This window comes from Gigantopelta aegis, chromosome 10 (assembly GCF_016097555.1).
Source record: "Gigantopelta aegis isolate Gae_Host chromosome 10, Gae_host_genome, whole genome shotgun sequence".
Classification (NCBI taxonomy): Eukaryota; Metazoa; Mollusca; class Gastropoda; order Neomphalida; family Peltospiridae; genus Gigantopelta; species Gigantopelta aegis.
In genome coordinates, this window is record NC_054708.1 from 75,947,653 (window position 1) to 75,964,731 (window position 17,079).

Here is a 17,079-nt window from a genome sequence, read left to right on the forward strand (position 1 = left end):
CTAGTTAAGCAGAGCCTCTACAAATACCGATTAACATAGACTCGGTTGATATTTTCCATATTAAAAAATACTCGTGACGAATCCTCTATATATAATTTTTTTTTAAATAATTTCCAACGGGTTCCCATGATCAAAAGGCATGTAATCGAAAAACTGTTTCATGAAATTTGAAATCCTATGGCCTGCCAACCTGTGTATGGGTTACCAAGCTCTATGTTTATTTTGATGCCTGCGATAAATGAAGACAAATATCGTCCGATTCCCACCACTACATATAACTCACTCTGGAGACACCCTAAGCTCTGGGTTTGGTTTTAGCATGGCTCGTATTGTCTTGATGAGGTCACCAGAAAACTTCTACAAAGAAAGAAAAGGAAAGGAAGGTTTGTTTAATGACACCTCAGCACATTGTAAACGATGACCATTTTGACCATTGGTCAAGAAAAAGAAAAGTAACCCATAGTGAACCATATTGGTGTGGACTGCAGCAGATGGCAAGAAAAACAAGTTCTATTAAGTCATCTCCTTTAAACCTGGAAGCTAAAAATATCAACATTGTGCATGACAAATTTTACAAGAATAAATAAAACAGATGGCTTACTGTTGCACTCTAGAAATGGGATACATTTGTTACTGCAGATGACGATTATATAGTGAATGGAAGTGTTGTCTCTTGCTTAATTCTGTCAAGTCACTTATATAACATCAGTGATTTATAATTCAAGGCATTGGAATTTGATATTTTTTTGTCTGGCCAAATTTTGCCATGGATCATTCTGTCCATATGGGTAATTACAGTAAAAGATATTACAGGATGGAGTGGCGTGATGGAAGCTTTAAGGTATACATACACAGCATGGATATACAAAAGAACAGGAAAGAAAGAAATGTTTTATTTAATGATGCACTCAACACATTTTATTTACAGTTATACGGCATTGGACATATAGTTAAGGACCACATAGATATTGAGAGGAAACCCGCTATCGGTACTTCATGGGCTACTCTTTTCGATTAGCAGCAATGGATCTTTTATATGCATCATCCAATAGACAGGGTGGTACATACTACGGCCTTTGATATACCAGTCGTGGTGCACTGGCTGGAACGAGAAATAGCCCCCCCCCCACACACACACCCCCACACCCCAAAAACCTGAAGAGGAAGACACCTGTGCAATATGCTCGAGGGACTCCTCCAGGACTTCGTCGTCATTCTGAATGGACTTGAGCAGCTCGGCAAATGTCGATCCATTGTACAGGAAAGTGCTGGCCAGCTCAAACAGGATGCAGCCCAGCGACCACAAATCACTCCGCTCATCGTATTGCTCGTTAGCAACCTCGGGGGCCATGTAGTTAGTTGTACCTGTAGAAAAAAACACCCAATACTAGTGCATGGGTATGTCACATATATAACAAGCACACATTTTTTGTAGAGTATCTTGCACAACACCCATCTGGTATTTTTGTGCTGGGGTGTTGTTAAACATTCATTCAACACCCATCTTTTTATAACAGAACATTTGAGATCTGTCCTTTAAACAAACATGTCTGTATTTGACATGACACCCAATAGCCAGCGTGTATTTTTGTGCTGGGGTGTCGTTAAACATTCATTGATTGACATCCTGCTTATAAAGAGCAGCTGAGATTGGTCTCTTACTCACAAATACCAGTATCTTAACACCTGCTTATAAACAGAACCTGACTATTGTCTTTCCTTACAAACATCTTTACTTTACTATCTTTATGTTGTACAAAAATTGAGTCAAACACTTACCAGGAGGACATCTGGTGTTTGTTCTGATGTCTCCTATAATGGTGGACACCCCAAAATCTCCCAAACACAACGTCCCGTCACCGTTGATGAAGATATTACTAGGCTTCAAGTCTCTGCATTAAACACAAATAATCACATGAGGATAGTGCTCAAAACAAAAACAAGTAGGCTCTAACTGTAGGTTAGGTAGGGATTGTTTAATACAGTGAAACCTCTCAAAACCGGACACTGTAAACTGGAATTCTCTGAAAACCGGACATTTTTATGGTCCCTTTTTAAATATCTGTACATAAGAGAACCTCTCTAAACTGGATACCTCTTAAAATTGGACTTTTTACTTAGTCCCGAGGTGTCCGGTTTAGAGGAGTTTCACTGTATCTTATTTTCACGTCAATGTATGTTTCTTGAAGTGTAACATGATTACAATTATTTATCTATATTACAAAGGATGGAAAAAATTAGCATAATATGTATTTTCAATGACAGCTGTTCCAGAAATGAGGCTTCTGAGAATGGAACATTTTAATGTAACCCATTTCACTTGTTACAACTATGTTACAACTAGGTGGCAGTTACATTTACTGAATGCAGAGAAGTTTATAATAGTAAGCATCAAAATTAGGCAGCAGATTTTTGTCATGGTTGCATGTCTGATGGGATTGGGAAAATCAGCCCAATTTAATCATAACTGGGATGGTTTTTTCAGGTCATTAAATGATGCAATACACTCAGAGGTTCTAGAATACGGTGGGCCGATGCCCAAGGTTTTTAGATTTGGGCCACTAAAAATTATTTTGTGCAATCTTGATGGCAAGTGGTAAATTTGTTTTTAAATAAAATAGAAAATATCTACAAAACATCTACAAGTCACTTCTTTCAATTTGAGGTTACATGCAACATGTCACTAACAAATAGTTAGCCACCAGTAATCTTTGACCCATCCATGACATCAATATACCTACCCATGTAATTTTATTCAAGGTATAAAGTGTAAATATTGAAAACACAATTTGGTTTGTTTAGCAGCTATTTTGTTCTTTACACTGGAAACCAAATATTTGTTACTCTAATACTAATAGTGATACAGTGCAAGCGTAATATGCAAAATGGTAACCAGTCTTTTAAAGGTTGGATGTCACCATTTATGTTTGCAAAACTTTAAACGTGTAAATTATTTATTTCATTTTTAAAATATCACATAAATTGCAAGATTTGTCCAAAAAAAAAAAAAATAATAATGTCGTAGATGGTTTATTATGGGGGAGTGTTATGTATGTACATAGTTTTATGTTTAATGTTTTAGTAATATGTTGTCCGCAACTAAAGTATAATGTAAATTTAGAAAATATGATTTGTTGATTGCACTATCGGGTACAAAATCGATATACAGCGTAACATGTAGCACTGCAGCTTATTGCACACGCACGATTTGTCCATCGTGTAGTTACATAAATAGACGGGTGTGTTGGGGAAACGTTGTCACTTATCACTGGGTGTTGGAGGATCGGATTGTCGTCAGGTTAGTGTGTTTTGATTTAATAGTATTTTATATTTCATGGTAGGAGTTCTTGTATAATATATTTAGATTTAGTATTGGTATGAATGTATTAACGTTTACTGTAGATTATCTTTACCGATCAACTAAAACAGGGTTATAATTACTATTTATGGTATGCGCTATTTTCATTGTTTACCTGTATGTATTTTAATAACCATTTTGGGGTTTTGAATTGTTAGGAAATGTGTTTTCATTTAGACGACATTAAATTACGGTGGTTTGAAATACCATGGTTTTGTAACTAATTGTATTGTAGTATGGTTTTGATATTTGATTTTAAGATATGTAATTTTTATATGCAGGTGAACGGATATTGATAGTTACGACGGAATTGACAGTTTTACTTGTTGGAAGCCCAGGTCCATATACCTGGTAGGTAGAACATGCATGTTAACAAAGATTATTACAAATGATATATTATATCTATGTTCTATTATGTACGTTATATTGTGTATGCCATTATATATGTATATATGTGTTGGTATATATATTAATATATATATAATGTATATTGGTATGTGTTAATGTAATATGTATGATATATTATATATGTGAAATAAGGTTTATCACAAGGGACGAAAGGTTATGTACTATGAAATGTTGAACTTTTGAAACTGTTATAACATACAATATTATGTTAATAATATTGCGATGTATTTTTTTTATGAAAGTAAAGTAGGGTTTTCGTGACCCAACTTTAATATTTCTGTAAGTAATATTTATATATTTTATATTTATAGGGCTTTTATTATTATGATGAACTTCGAACCCTATGAATAAACCATCAAGAACGACTACTGTGTTTGTTGATGCTGTTACAATAATACACATGTAATAATAATTAAGTACACAATATCATGAAATATATAAATAACATATAACAAAGTATCTACATTGAAAAATTTCTAATTTGGTGGTGGGGGAGGGGTTTGTAAGGATTAAACTGATACATGTACAACTTTAAAGGATTTCTTTGGGGGGGTTGGGTGTGGGGGCGGAGGGAGGAGTTCCCATTCATAAATAAATAAATACTCATTTATAAGTTTTATAAGTGACAAAATATTCATTTGTTTTTAATGCTGTTAATTGTTGTAATGGTAACATGGATTATTTTAATAAGATATGTGGTTTTAGTAGAAACAATTATTTTAAAATTTTAACAGGTAACTTTATTCTAAATTGATGAAAATTGTTTGTATGTTCTTCTGTTGTGTAAATTGACAAATTGATTGAACATGATCACAGTATACAAAATGTAGCCTACATTGAAAAGTTAATTATTTTAATTTACTGTGGGTTTTTTATTATCAACAGTTAAATATGGGCAAGTGAATTTTGCACCACGGCCAGTGAAGTTTAAAATCAACTGGCACCATGGCAAGTGAATTAAATTTTTTGTTATAGACCCCTGTACACCATCATTAAACTAACTTACCACAACATACATAATTACAAAACTATTTACAAATAAAATTGGGAAATTTCAGTGCTACGTTCTTTTGGGAAGTGGCTTATGTTCGGTAAGTACCACAGAATGCCTGGAAAAATCCCTGGATAGCCATCAAAAATTGAGGCCATCCATCTACATGTATTAATACCAATGAACACACTATTATGTAACTGATATCCTAAATTTAATATGCAAATAAAAAATTGGTAACAAAACACTACACTTTCTTAAACAAAACACAAATTAAACCTTTATTTCAGTAATTTTCTGAGGCCTAAAATTGAAACTTACATTGTTTTCTCTTTTCATGACATTCTTCGCAGGACAGTCCATTAGACTAAGGGAAAGTGGCATCCTTTGGAGGAGAGGCAAGGCCCCATAATTAGTATACATGTACCATTTATGAAGCTACACTGTACAGTGTGTATTCACAATAAACTTGTTTTTTCATTCATATAATATATATGGTGGGATTGTTATTTGTATACATTGTATAAAGAACGTTTTAAACATTTATTACTCAATTTAAATAAAGATAAATGACTTCACATGACTGACAATCATTAAATATTATGCTAAATAATATACCTAATAGATGTAATACAAAACAAACCTGTGAAGAATTCCTTGTCTGTGTACAAAAATCAATGCCTCCATAATCTCACCCAAGAACCTTTTCACAATCTGGAATCAAAACGAAAACTGGTGACAATTTGAAGATATCCTTAAAGGTAGTACTAAACCAAATAACTTCTGGCTGGGTCAAAGTTCGAGGTGCACCCAACTTTTATAAAGATGTTAACACGACAAGTCCTATGATTGGTGATAAATGTGAGTGTGTTGGTTGCATTAAAAAAACCAGAAGTTTCATCTGGGCAAAAAATGTATGCAATTTTATTTCATCTACATTGTAGTACCACTGTGTCAAGTAGCCTTGTGCTTGAAACATGTACATGTATGGGGTACCTGTAAAAAACACTACTGAAATTTTGTGCAGAACTAAGGTAGTCATAGACGCTACCCATTATCTCTGAAATGGGTGGTAGTATTTATATCTGTGGTGTTTACATGGATTGATAAGCTGCAGGTAGGAGTTTTAGCCATATATGTTACTATTGTCGTCTATAGGATTTGATTTGGTAGTATATACCCTATAGAGAATTAATGTCCTGTTCCGTCTAAAAGGCCTTTCATAATGATTGAATTAACATATTAATTGAATTACATCTAATTTGCAAAGTTATTAAATTCTGAAAGTATGTAATCTTAAAAATATCACATACTTTGATTACCTTGGATATATGCTAGCTATTATATAATTAAATCTATTATCATTGGAAATGAAAAGTTAAAGTTGTTTTTGTTTAATGACACCACCAGATCACATTGATTTATTAAGCATCGGCTAGGATATCAAACATTTGGTAATTCTGACAGTTTTACAGAGGAAACCTGCTACATTTTTTTCATTAGTAACAGGGAATCTTTTAAATGCACCATTCCACAGACAGGATAGCACATATCAAGGCCTTTGAAATACATGTATCAGCTGTGGTGTAATGGCTGGAATGAGAAATAACTCAATCGATCCTAGAGTCAGACTGACCACGCCTCTGATACGCGCTTTACCAATGGGCTATGTCCCACTCCTATGAATACTGTTATTGCATTGTTTAAGACTACAGTTAATATGTAGGTAAAAGAATTGTTATAAATATGCTGGGGTCTGTGGGGGTTTTCATATGTACATTAAAAATAAGTAAAATACACTAAATAAGTATTAAAGGTAAAATTAGTTATGTATAGGGTTAACACAAAAATAGCTTCTAATACTTCAAGTACATGTACTTGAATTCATAACAGATACTTGAATTGTAACAGATTGTATACAATGGTAAATTGCTCAAAGTTGAAGCTAAGTGATTACAAATGAAAACTGATGATACAAATTCCAGCCGATACCCAACACTAACAGACTGATAATGCCAGCATGTTTTAACCATATATTTGCACCTATGATAACTTTTAATATGATTAATGTAATTTAACATTAAAAATCATTTAAAATTTTGGTACTCTACGAGACTTAGTATTTGTACAAATGGTGCGGCCCCTATAAAATAAGTGAAAGACAATATTTATAATAATAAAATACAGGGTTATCTCTGGCACTCGCCAGATTCACCAACTGCGAATTTTATTTTAATATGGCGAAAAAATTTCATTTAACAATTGGTATTTTATTGAAAAATAACTGTTGTTTTGTATTTTTTTAAAGATAATTTGGCGGAATGTTTTGTTCACCCAGAGCTAGCCGTGAAATATGTTAATAATATCCAGTATTATTACACACCTCTTCATCAATGGGTTCCCGCTTTTCCTGGTATCCACTGATGAACTTTCTGAGATCTCCATCTGTGTAGTAGTCCATCACGATGCACAAGAACATTGCACAAGCCTGAAATAGGAAGGAAAGAAATGTTTTATTTAACGACGCACTCAAGACATTTTATTTACAGTTATATGGCGTCGTGGTCCGATGCTATCGGGGTTGCGTATCTGATACTATGCTAAGCCTGAAATATACACACAACTTTTAAGCTGTTTATAAATGTATCCAAGATGCTTTTGTTCAATAAATACATTTTTCAACAACCCATTATAAGAGGGATAATATCTACATGCTTTTAAAACAAACAAAATTTAATCAACATGGTTGTGTACTTTTAAATGAGGGTCAAAAAAAAAAAAAAAAACCCAGAAAAAAAAGAGAATGATTTTTACGCCCATGAAAATGTTGAAAAAAAGAAGAACCCTGTAAATAGTCCCATAGCTTATTAATTTTTAAAAAGTCATTCAAATATGAAATATGCTTTGTCAAAAACTGAAAAAAAGGAAAAAGGGAGAAGTCACACTCTACATTTGTTCAGTAAAGTTCCAAATTATAATCTTGGTTCAAATAGTGAAAAAACAAACCCCACACCACTTTGCCAGCTATATTAGGGCTATTCACATAACTACATTTTTGCAGCTGTTAATTTTTTTATATAACAGTCGTTACAGATCTTTTTGTACATTATCATGAAAGTTGCCCGACAAATAAAAGTTTGTTTTGTTTAACAACACCATTAGAGCACATTGATTTATTTATCATTGGCTACTGGATGTCAAACATTTGGTAATTCTAACATATTCTTAGAGATGTTTCATATGCACCATCCCACAGACAGAATAGCACATACCACAGCCTCTGATATACCAGTCTTGGTACACTGGCTGGAATGATAATAGCCCAATGGGCCTACCGACAGGGATCGATCCTAAACTGACAGTGCATCAGTCGAGCATTTTACGACTGGGCTAGATAACATGATTTAATGGCTAGTGAACAGGTCAAGAAAAAAGTATGTTATAAAGTACTACAATAAGATTACATGAATATGTAAAAAGCAGAACAAATACCAACCTCTTTGTCCCACATAACAAAGAAATCTTTGTAGCCACAAACATAGGGATGTTTAAGCTTCTGTAAAGCAAGAGCCTGCAAAACAGAAACATGTAATATGAGACCAATCACAGCAAGGTGTTGGTGTTTAAAAACACTATCTGTCCAAAATAGATAGGTACAGGTAGGTACCCATTATGTTCTGCCAATTAATCTCTGGACTCACACTGTCAGGAACCAAATTTGCTAGTGATTAATTTTTACAATACATTCATGACTAATTAAATCTGTATATATGGGATAAAATTTGTTTTAACAGATCAAAGCAATTTAAAAAAAAAACAAGTCAGTTTTAGTATATTCCCACATCTGCATAGGGTGTTCATTTTGTTTCAAAGTAGGAGACAGAATCACAAAACAGGCAGTCATATATATGTAGTTGATATGAAAAGTAAGGGAAGGGGTAACATTTTATTATTTATATTGAGAACAATTGAAATATTGTATGTCGAGCATCACATATATGTTTTAAGGAAAAAATATTGTTTATCGCCAATACAAAACACTTTAAAAGTTTAAAATGTGTGTAACACCACTTCAGGTCTAAAAGTTTGTGCGAATCTCCGAATCCGATTCGCGCAAGCATAAAACATCCGAATCTGTTTGGATTCACGTGAAATAATTCCACAAGTTAATTAAATTGAATAATTAGTGAGTAAAATTTTACAGAATTAAAAAAAAAAAAAAGTCTAGTTATCAAGCTTCAGTTTAAACTGGCTTCAAAAGCGTAGCATACATTCGAATCCGTGCATGTTTGAAACATAGAGGTTTATCAAGAGTTATCAAGCTTCAGTTTAAACTGGCTTCAAAAGCGTAGCATACATTCGAATCCGTGCATGTTTGAAACAGAGGTTTATCAAGAATAGTCTGGCCTGGAGCCAAGCGATGGTTCGCCCATTTCTATGAACCAAATTGCCAACGAAGAGAACCGAAAGAAACATGTTTGTTCAGTTCTTACATAATAACAATAGACAGTGGTGTGCCACTTTTAGTAATACATCAAACATTTCTATGTCACTTCGCTGATATTATGTTCCTAACCTTAAATTACCTGCTCTTTTTAATCAATAAATCTTTTGTCGGTAGCGGAAATGTACTTCAGTAATATCCATACAAACACTGAACCAATGCGCAAAATACATCGGCAAAAGTATCCCATGCGCTGTTTACGAATAAGTAATCTTCGAAAAGTAACCTGGGCTGCATTCAGCCAGACTGAGAGGGAAAAGGTCCGCTAGACTGGTTTATGCACTTCACAGTAGACAAAATGGCTGGCTGAACTTGGGGCTGGTAAGACACCTAAAAAAACTGACTGTAAAGAAAAATGGCACCAACAACTAAAAAAACTGTTAGTAAAAACACATTTTTCTTTGTTGTTTTTTTTGCTATAAACTTGAATACACTGTTACTGACAAATCTGTTATTCTTTCCAGTAAATAGTAAGGGTTGTTTTATATACACTAATCCATATACAGTTAGTAGCATATGACACATAATTCTATATACTAAAACTGTTGATAAAGTTCTCTGGATTCTCGTGAGAAAAGCTGAATTTTTAGCCCTGCACTTGAGCATATTGATTTATTTATCATTGGCTATTAGATGTTAAACATTTGGTAATTCAGAGTCTTAGAGAAGAAACCTGCTACAGTTTTCCATTTGAAGCAAAGGATCTTTTATATGCACCACTCCAGACAGGATAGCACAAACCAATGCCTTTGATATACCAGTCTGGAAAAAAAAATAACCCAAGGAACCACTGACAAGGATCGATCCCAGACCGACCACACATCAGACGAGCGCTTTACTACTGAGATATGTCCAGCATCCCCCCCCCCCCCCCCAACACACAAAATAATGCAGGTCATTATCCTCAGAGCGACAGGGGATGAAAAATGTAATATTTATTTTATCATCACATTTGAATAACAATACCAGTTAATGGCTGATTTAAAATGTCGAAAACATTTTTTGTTATTCCCATCTTCATCGAATGAATCGATCGCTGTAATAAAATATTATCGCCAACTGATCGTTTTTGTAGTGGCGGTGTATATATTATTTGGCACCCAAGATGAATGATTTTAATGCCAAACACTACCACTTCCGTTGATTTTATAAGCGTTGATATCCCCCCAAAATGAAAAGTTTACAATATGTTATAAGAACTGCTGAATAAACAGAATGACAGAAATGACAGAAAGTAAAAATCATCAGTTACAATCAATTATATCTGTAACTGAGGACAAAATATCAGACGACAGTTAGTGGAAACAAAAGATAGAGTGACCATTCTGATCACGTGACAAATTTGGCACCAAATAAGTGGGGGTTTTTTTAGTCGGCGATTGCCGAATCCATAAAAAATAAAAATGTTTTCATTGCTCAAATAAAATATAACTTTTATTGTTTGTATTAAACATATAAATGGATACAGGTATAGGACAAAATAGAGGCTGTTAAAAATACTATTAAATAATGTTACGGTAACCGTCGTAAATGTTTCGTCAGTTGCTTTATCGTACACAACGCGGCTTGTTTTCTTTGATGTCCAGTGGGCAGACTGATCGTTGTGGGTTTTTTATGTGTGGAAAAAAGTGTGCATTTGGAAATAGCGGAGATAGGTGCTGGAAAATATAGTAGGGCGCAGAAAAATAAAGGAGGGCGGAGAACGTGAAAGGAGGGTGGCAAAATGCAATAGCAGGGCAGGCTGCCCCATTAAATGGAGCAGCGAGAACACCAGGGGTTTCCCCAGGGCCGTTAGGCATAGCAGCCCGACACGCCTTGGTCCGTTAAGTAAGCGCTTTGACGGCGTGGAAGCGCCTTAAAGCAACTGCCGCTACGCCTTGATTTGAAGTACTTTAAAAAAACTATTATCACAAGTACGAGCGTGGCAGTCAACTACCTCTTGCAAACAGCTTGTGTACCAGTATACCATGCACACCTAATCACTATGACAGGTAAAACACTTCCTAACTACTTAACAATGGACCAGTCGTCTGCTCACAATTGGTGTTTGGTAATTTTACCACATTTACTGGGACCGCTAATCCGTCAGGAAGGCGCTTACGCGTAACGGGATTCCCGTGCCGAGCAATCAAGCTTCAAGGCCGATCAAAGAAGATGCCCATTGACAGAATCAACTGTACTATTTAACTCCATAAACAATAGGTGAAGCACTTTTTAATAGTACAGTTAAGTTGGCAATCAGTAATTTCTATCCTAACACCCCTTTCCCAAAACACATACTGAAAACATCCAGGGCTCGTGCTGTCGGTAACCAATTTAGCCATCAGCTAATTAAAAATTATTTTTACAAAAAAATGGCTAATAAAATTTGCAAGTGGCTAAAATTTTGGCTGAGCCATTTTCTATCTTCTGATGTGAACAAACAGTTACATAATCTATTCGACACCTCAAACATAATAATACCAAATATTCAATTAGCATAATAGCGATCTCGCGACCGGTAACGAGAAACGGTGTTATCCAGAATACAGCGTAAGCCTTATGTTTGCTAATTTTAATAATCAAGGTTATTAATTTTAACGGCATGCATTTGACATGTATGACAGCAATGTGATGGTGGTTCAATGTCTGGAAGATATGTAACTTGCTATTTTAATTTTGTAAAGTCTTTGAAACAAAGTAATAAAAACAAACCGACAATGCATGTCAATTTGAATACACATGCCAGTTCAGGGCCGAAAGACATGTCGGCTCTCCCAAGGGCTGAGTTCAGCCAGACCGAGCGAAAACAAAACGTTCGCTACACTGGTTTGTGAGCTTCACGTTAAACCAAATGGACACGACAGACACCAATCAAATAGTTTGCGAATGTTAGGAAGAATGTTCATTGGCTGAACTGAGGAAAGCTCTCGGCGTAATATACGTCACGTTTCAGAATCAGCTGACACCGGTGCGTCAAGAGACATCATTGCGGACATTAAACAATACAATTACACAGAAGTAAATCTTGATGTAAATTTGTAGAAAAGCAATAGTTGTTTGCATCAATGAATACCTAACTGCAGTTTCGGTTATTTCCTTTGTCTTTCTTAATTTTGTACCTATGGTGGTGAGCATGCATGCAGATCGCGGAAAATTAACATGCAATATTTATACAAATTGCAGTTACACGTACACTGAATTAGTTTACAATAATCATATTTGTTAGATAATGCTAGATATATATTTGTAAAACTGTGAGGTGACATTTAATAAGTTAACTGGATTTTAAAAAGACCGGCAAATTTTATTTTATTAAGGGTTGTTTGTTTTTTTTTTTTTTTTTTTTTTTATTTATAAATGGAATATACTGTGAAGTCAGCTTAGGTATTTTACAAGCAGAAATCACAAGCATTTAACACGACGCTGAAATCAACAGCAACAACATGGTGCAAATTATGAAATTGTGGGGGGTGGGGAATTGATGGGTTATTTTAAAAAAAGTTTTAAGTCCCCCCCCCCCCCCCCCAAACAAACAAAAACCCAGCATGATTTGATGGATTGAAGGCAAACACTTAACTGTTTTCAACCCACTACCCCACTTCTTTTGGCTTGATTTTTGTGTTATAATGATGCTAAATATGTAAGCGCCTTAAAAAAATCCTGGGGAAAGGCCTGAACACTGAATATATAGTCATCTGCAGAAACGTCAATAAACCCACCTCACGAAAGGCCTGATTGGCATCGCTTTCATCTTGACATTCAACCTGCAAACAAAAGTTAAAAATTAAAGCTCTTAATATCTATTAAATTTATGTCAATAAAAAGATACATGTATACAATGTACATGTAGTGTATATTATTGCTACAAGTGTATGTTATTTTACAAGTATCTAGATTCTTAACATCAACAGTTAATAACAAGGTCAACAAGCATCTACATACATGTACATCTAGATAACATGTACAATAGGACGTCATTAATTCAGTACTCTACATATTATATATATCTGCAACTTGATTTTCGTGGTAACTGGAAGACGAGATAAATTTCTAATAAAAGCCATGGTCAAGGTCAGCTACATGTAATTAACAGAGCCATGCAATAGGAGAAGGGACGTCACATGTTTTGATCACGTGGTACCGTGTGAGCGCTGGTAGGCAAGAAACCAGTTGACAATACTGGCATTAGTAGTAATGAACAATCGAATGTTTTTCCGTCAATTAAATCAGTGTAGACTAGTTTTGATGAATGGTATTTTGTCATGGTAATTTCATACGATGTTGTTAGATGCACAAGTCACTGTAGTAAGGATTATGAAATTAGTTTCATCAAATACAGTGGAAGCGAAACGTTGAACAGTTAAAGCTGACAACAATCAACTCTGCCCATCCCACAACGGAGATCGTCATTTTATACAAGGTTTGTTGTATGTTATTCATTCGTAATACTAATACACGTCAGTATTTATTGAAATGAAAATTGAAAAGATAATAAAATAAAAAAGAATACTGTAATAATAAAAGTCCCCACCAAACTGACATGGAAACAAAGATACCCTGTGAACAGTAGGCCTACCCAGTCAATCGACAAACATTTTATGTAACTTTTTGTTTGTATTGACAGATCCATTATAGTGGGTAAAACAAAAATCTGAATATATTTTATATTGTATTATGCCATAAAATATGTAGGTGGCTGGAGTATTTATATTTTTAATTAAATAACAGGGAGCTCTGTGTGTGTGTGTGTGTGTGTGTGTGTGTGTGTGTGTGTGTGTGTGCAATCAAGCATATATATATTGTTTCATATGAAAATGGTTCTGAAATATTTCCATTTATTAATTATATTATATGTTAATTATAATGTTTAACTTTTTTTTATTGAAGAAGTGATCCACAGGTGTATTTGTAATGTGTAAGTTGATTTTTTAATAATAAAATAAAAGGTATAAATATTTCAGGGTGGGATATCAGATGTATTAAATCATTTGTTTGGGATTAAAAATAAATAAATAATAATAATAATAATAAAACTGGATATTGATCCACAAGTTGGTGATAGCCACCATATTTTATTAAAAACATAAACTATGTTACATGCATTTATTATATAAGTTATCTGAATTTGTTTGCAGCAAATAAAGAAAGAAAAGGGGAGCTGATTGTATTTATAAGTATTATTGTCATCAGTGACAGATGTCAATATGTCTTCACAAATACATTTATGTGTATTCAAATATTTCAATAATATTCAATATATATGTCCTTGACCAACATCTTGGGCTTACATGATACAGTCAAAAAATGCTATAGTTACTAGTACTAATATGTACACAATATAAAACTTTCATACTTATATATCATAGAAATTTACCAATTTTCATATTTTTTTCTAGGTATCAGTGATCCCCGTTTATGGACAAAAAGAGAACAAGCAACTCTTGGATGAAAAATGGGCCTTTCACGATGAATTAAGGGCGTTTAAGTTTCAGGGTGAATTAAGGGATGCTAAGGAGAACACTGGTATCAGATTCAGCGATTCTTTTCTACAGTATCTCATGTTTCTGTGCATAAGAAGGATACCAGAACTTTTTTCACTGACTTTCCAAACTACCATATGCAATATTATTGGGGCTATTCAGTATGTGATGATGACATTGATAACACTTGGATTTAATCTTTTTTTTACCATGATCTCTATTTTCTAATAAAAACAGACTTTATTATCATTATAAACCAATGATCAAATGATATTTGCATTGTGTTAATGTGTGTCTTAAATTAAAATATTGTATTGTTACCATTTACAGTAATTTGTTATTTTAACTGGTTTATTAATCAGGTTGAAAGTGATAGCCTTCGAAACTGTGCCTCTTGTCAAAGGTAACTGACACTGTTTTAGATTTGAAAGGAAGGAATCTTTTATTTAACAATGCACTCAAGTCATTTTAATTACGGATATATAGTCGGACATGTTTAGGGATCACACAGATAATATTAGGGACGAAACCTGCTACTGTCACACAATGGATTACTCTTTCCGATTAACAATAAGGGATCTTTTATGTGCATCAGCCCACAGACAGGATAATAAATAGTGTAGCCTTTATTACACCAGTTGTAGAGCACTGGCTGGAATGAGAAATAGCCCTAGAGGACCACCAACAGGAATCAATCCTAGATCGACTGCGTATTAAACTATGTCCTGGCCTGCATGGAATTAGGCGATTAAAATATTAATGGCAATTTTTATGTATATATATATATATATATATATAAAAAATAATGCTACAAAATGTTCTGAAGATGGAACCGCAAAGGTGAGGGACCAAGTAAATTTGAGATGTATCCGGTTTAAAAGGCTAAGTTCTGTACTAATATTTAAAAAGGGACGCTGTAGCTACATTTTTTTTTTTTTTTTTTTTTTTTTGGTATTTAAATATGTGACATCAGACTACACATTTAATTAAATTAATTTAATACATAGTAACTGAAAATGTATGTGTGGTCATGGAACATGTATGGAAATTAAATTTAGGTTCCTCCATTTTAATACAATGTGTTAATATGTATCCGATATTAGCAAGTTTAAGGAATAAAAAAGGACTTGATAAAATTAATAGTTTTAAATTTTTTGTAAAGTTTTCTAATAAGATACTTGCTTCAATTTATTGTTGATGAAAAGCCTTACAAATGAACCAGTAGACAAGTCTGATGTGTTATATATATAACTACTGTCTATATATTGTTTACTGGTTGTTCATTTGTTACAAATGTTCATATATATATATATATATATATATATATATATATATATATATATGTGTGTGTGTGTGTGTGTGTATGTATGTGTATGTGTATCTATATGTACATATATATATGTAGAATAGCGTTCCCGTGCTACAAGCGGTAATTTAAGCACGTTTTGGCCATTCTTTGCCATTCACGCTATGCTAGTTTGCTACTAATGACCATTATGATAGACTTCTGCCTACCGGGGTGGGGAGGGGGGAGGTGGGGGGGGGGGGGGGGGGGGTGTGCTTGTCAGTGAATAACATCTGCAACACCATTGGTCCAAAGTCCTTAAGTTGCCTTCAGAGTGATAGGAGTATATTCATATCATTTATTTATTTATTTTTGTTTGTTGTTTTAATTTTGGTATTTAAATATGTGACATCAGACTACACATTTAATTAAATTAATTTAATACATAGTAACTGAAAATGAATGGGCATCAATCTACACAGCTTGCCTCTAGATAGCACCTTAAATTCATATTACCTTCTTTAAAACGCACTTGCTTCCATCAGTTTTATTTTCAGCCAAGTAAACAGAACCTTGGCCACCTTTCCCAAGTCTTTCTAAAAGCTGGAACATAAAACAAAATAATAGTAATTAATTTAATCACCTCTTTTTGTTATGATCTACAGATTTGTGAAAATTATCATACTTAATTAACTGTCAATAAAATATAGAAGTGGAAACTTTAGTTAAAAGACTACAAACAAACCCTGTAATTCTCCATTCTTGACAACCGGACGCCGTTGTGATGCGCACGCGTGTCAGCCAATAGTCTCGGTCCGTAAAGGCGGTACATTTAATTTCCGGATATGTCTCATACCACAGTTCTAATTTTATGGCTCAGTCCTAAAATTCCCCAAACATTATTAATCCCTCTTGCACCGCCTGCAAAACCACCACCTACCCCAAGACAGCATCTTATGGCATGCACACAATGATCACTGTAAAACCAGTTATGACATCAGGTGTTTGCGAAAAGCGAGCATATCCTGTCCCACATGTTGCACTTGCTGATTTAAAACAAAATTTCCCAGT

The 17,079-nt window shown here is 34.0% G+C and overlaps 1 protein-coding gene across 2 annotated transcripts in view; it reads right to left on the reverse strand.

Moving 5' to 3' along the window:
* The window catches only part of LOC121383209 (serine/threonine kinase-like domain-containing protein STKLD1), a 43,883-nt gene extending 27,086 nt beyond the window's left edge, over nt 1–16,797 (reverse strand). For both annotated transcript variants that reach the window (XM_041513089.1, XM_041513090.1), the window contains exons 1-9: nt 16,754–16,797; nt 16,525–16,611; nt 12,963–13,007; nt 8,254–8,328; nt 7,141–7,245; nt 5,401–5,471; nt 1,780–1,892; nt 1,172–1,365; nt 284–357 (exon numbers count right to left, since the gene is read on the reverse strand). In XM_041513089.1, coding sequence (XP_041369023.1) covers nt 284–357; nt 1,172–1,365; nt 1,780–1,892; nt 5,401–5,471; nt 7,141–7,245; nt 8,254–8,328; nt 12,963–13,007; nt 16,525–16,611; nt 16,754–16,768 — 779 coding nt within the window. In that variant the 5' untranslated portion in view covers nt 16,769–16,797. The remainder of the gene's footprint in view (nt 1–283; nt 358–1,171; nt 1,366–1,779; nt 1,893–5,400; nt 5,472–7,140; nt 7,246–8,253; nt 8,329–12,962; nt 13,008–16,524; nt 16,612–16,753) is intronic.
* Nucleotides 16,798–17,079: the final 282 nt, after the last annotated feature.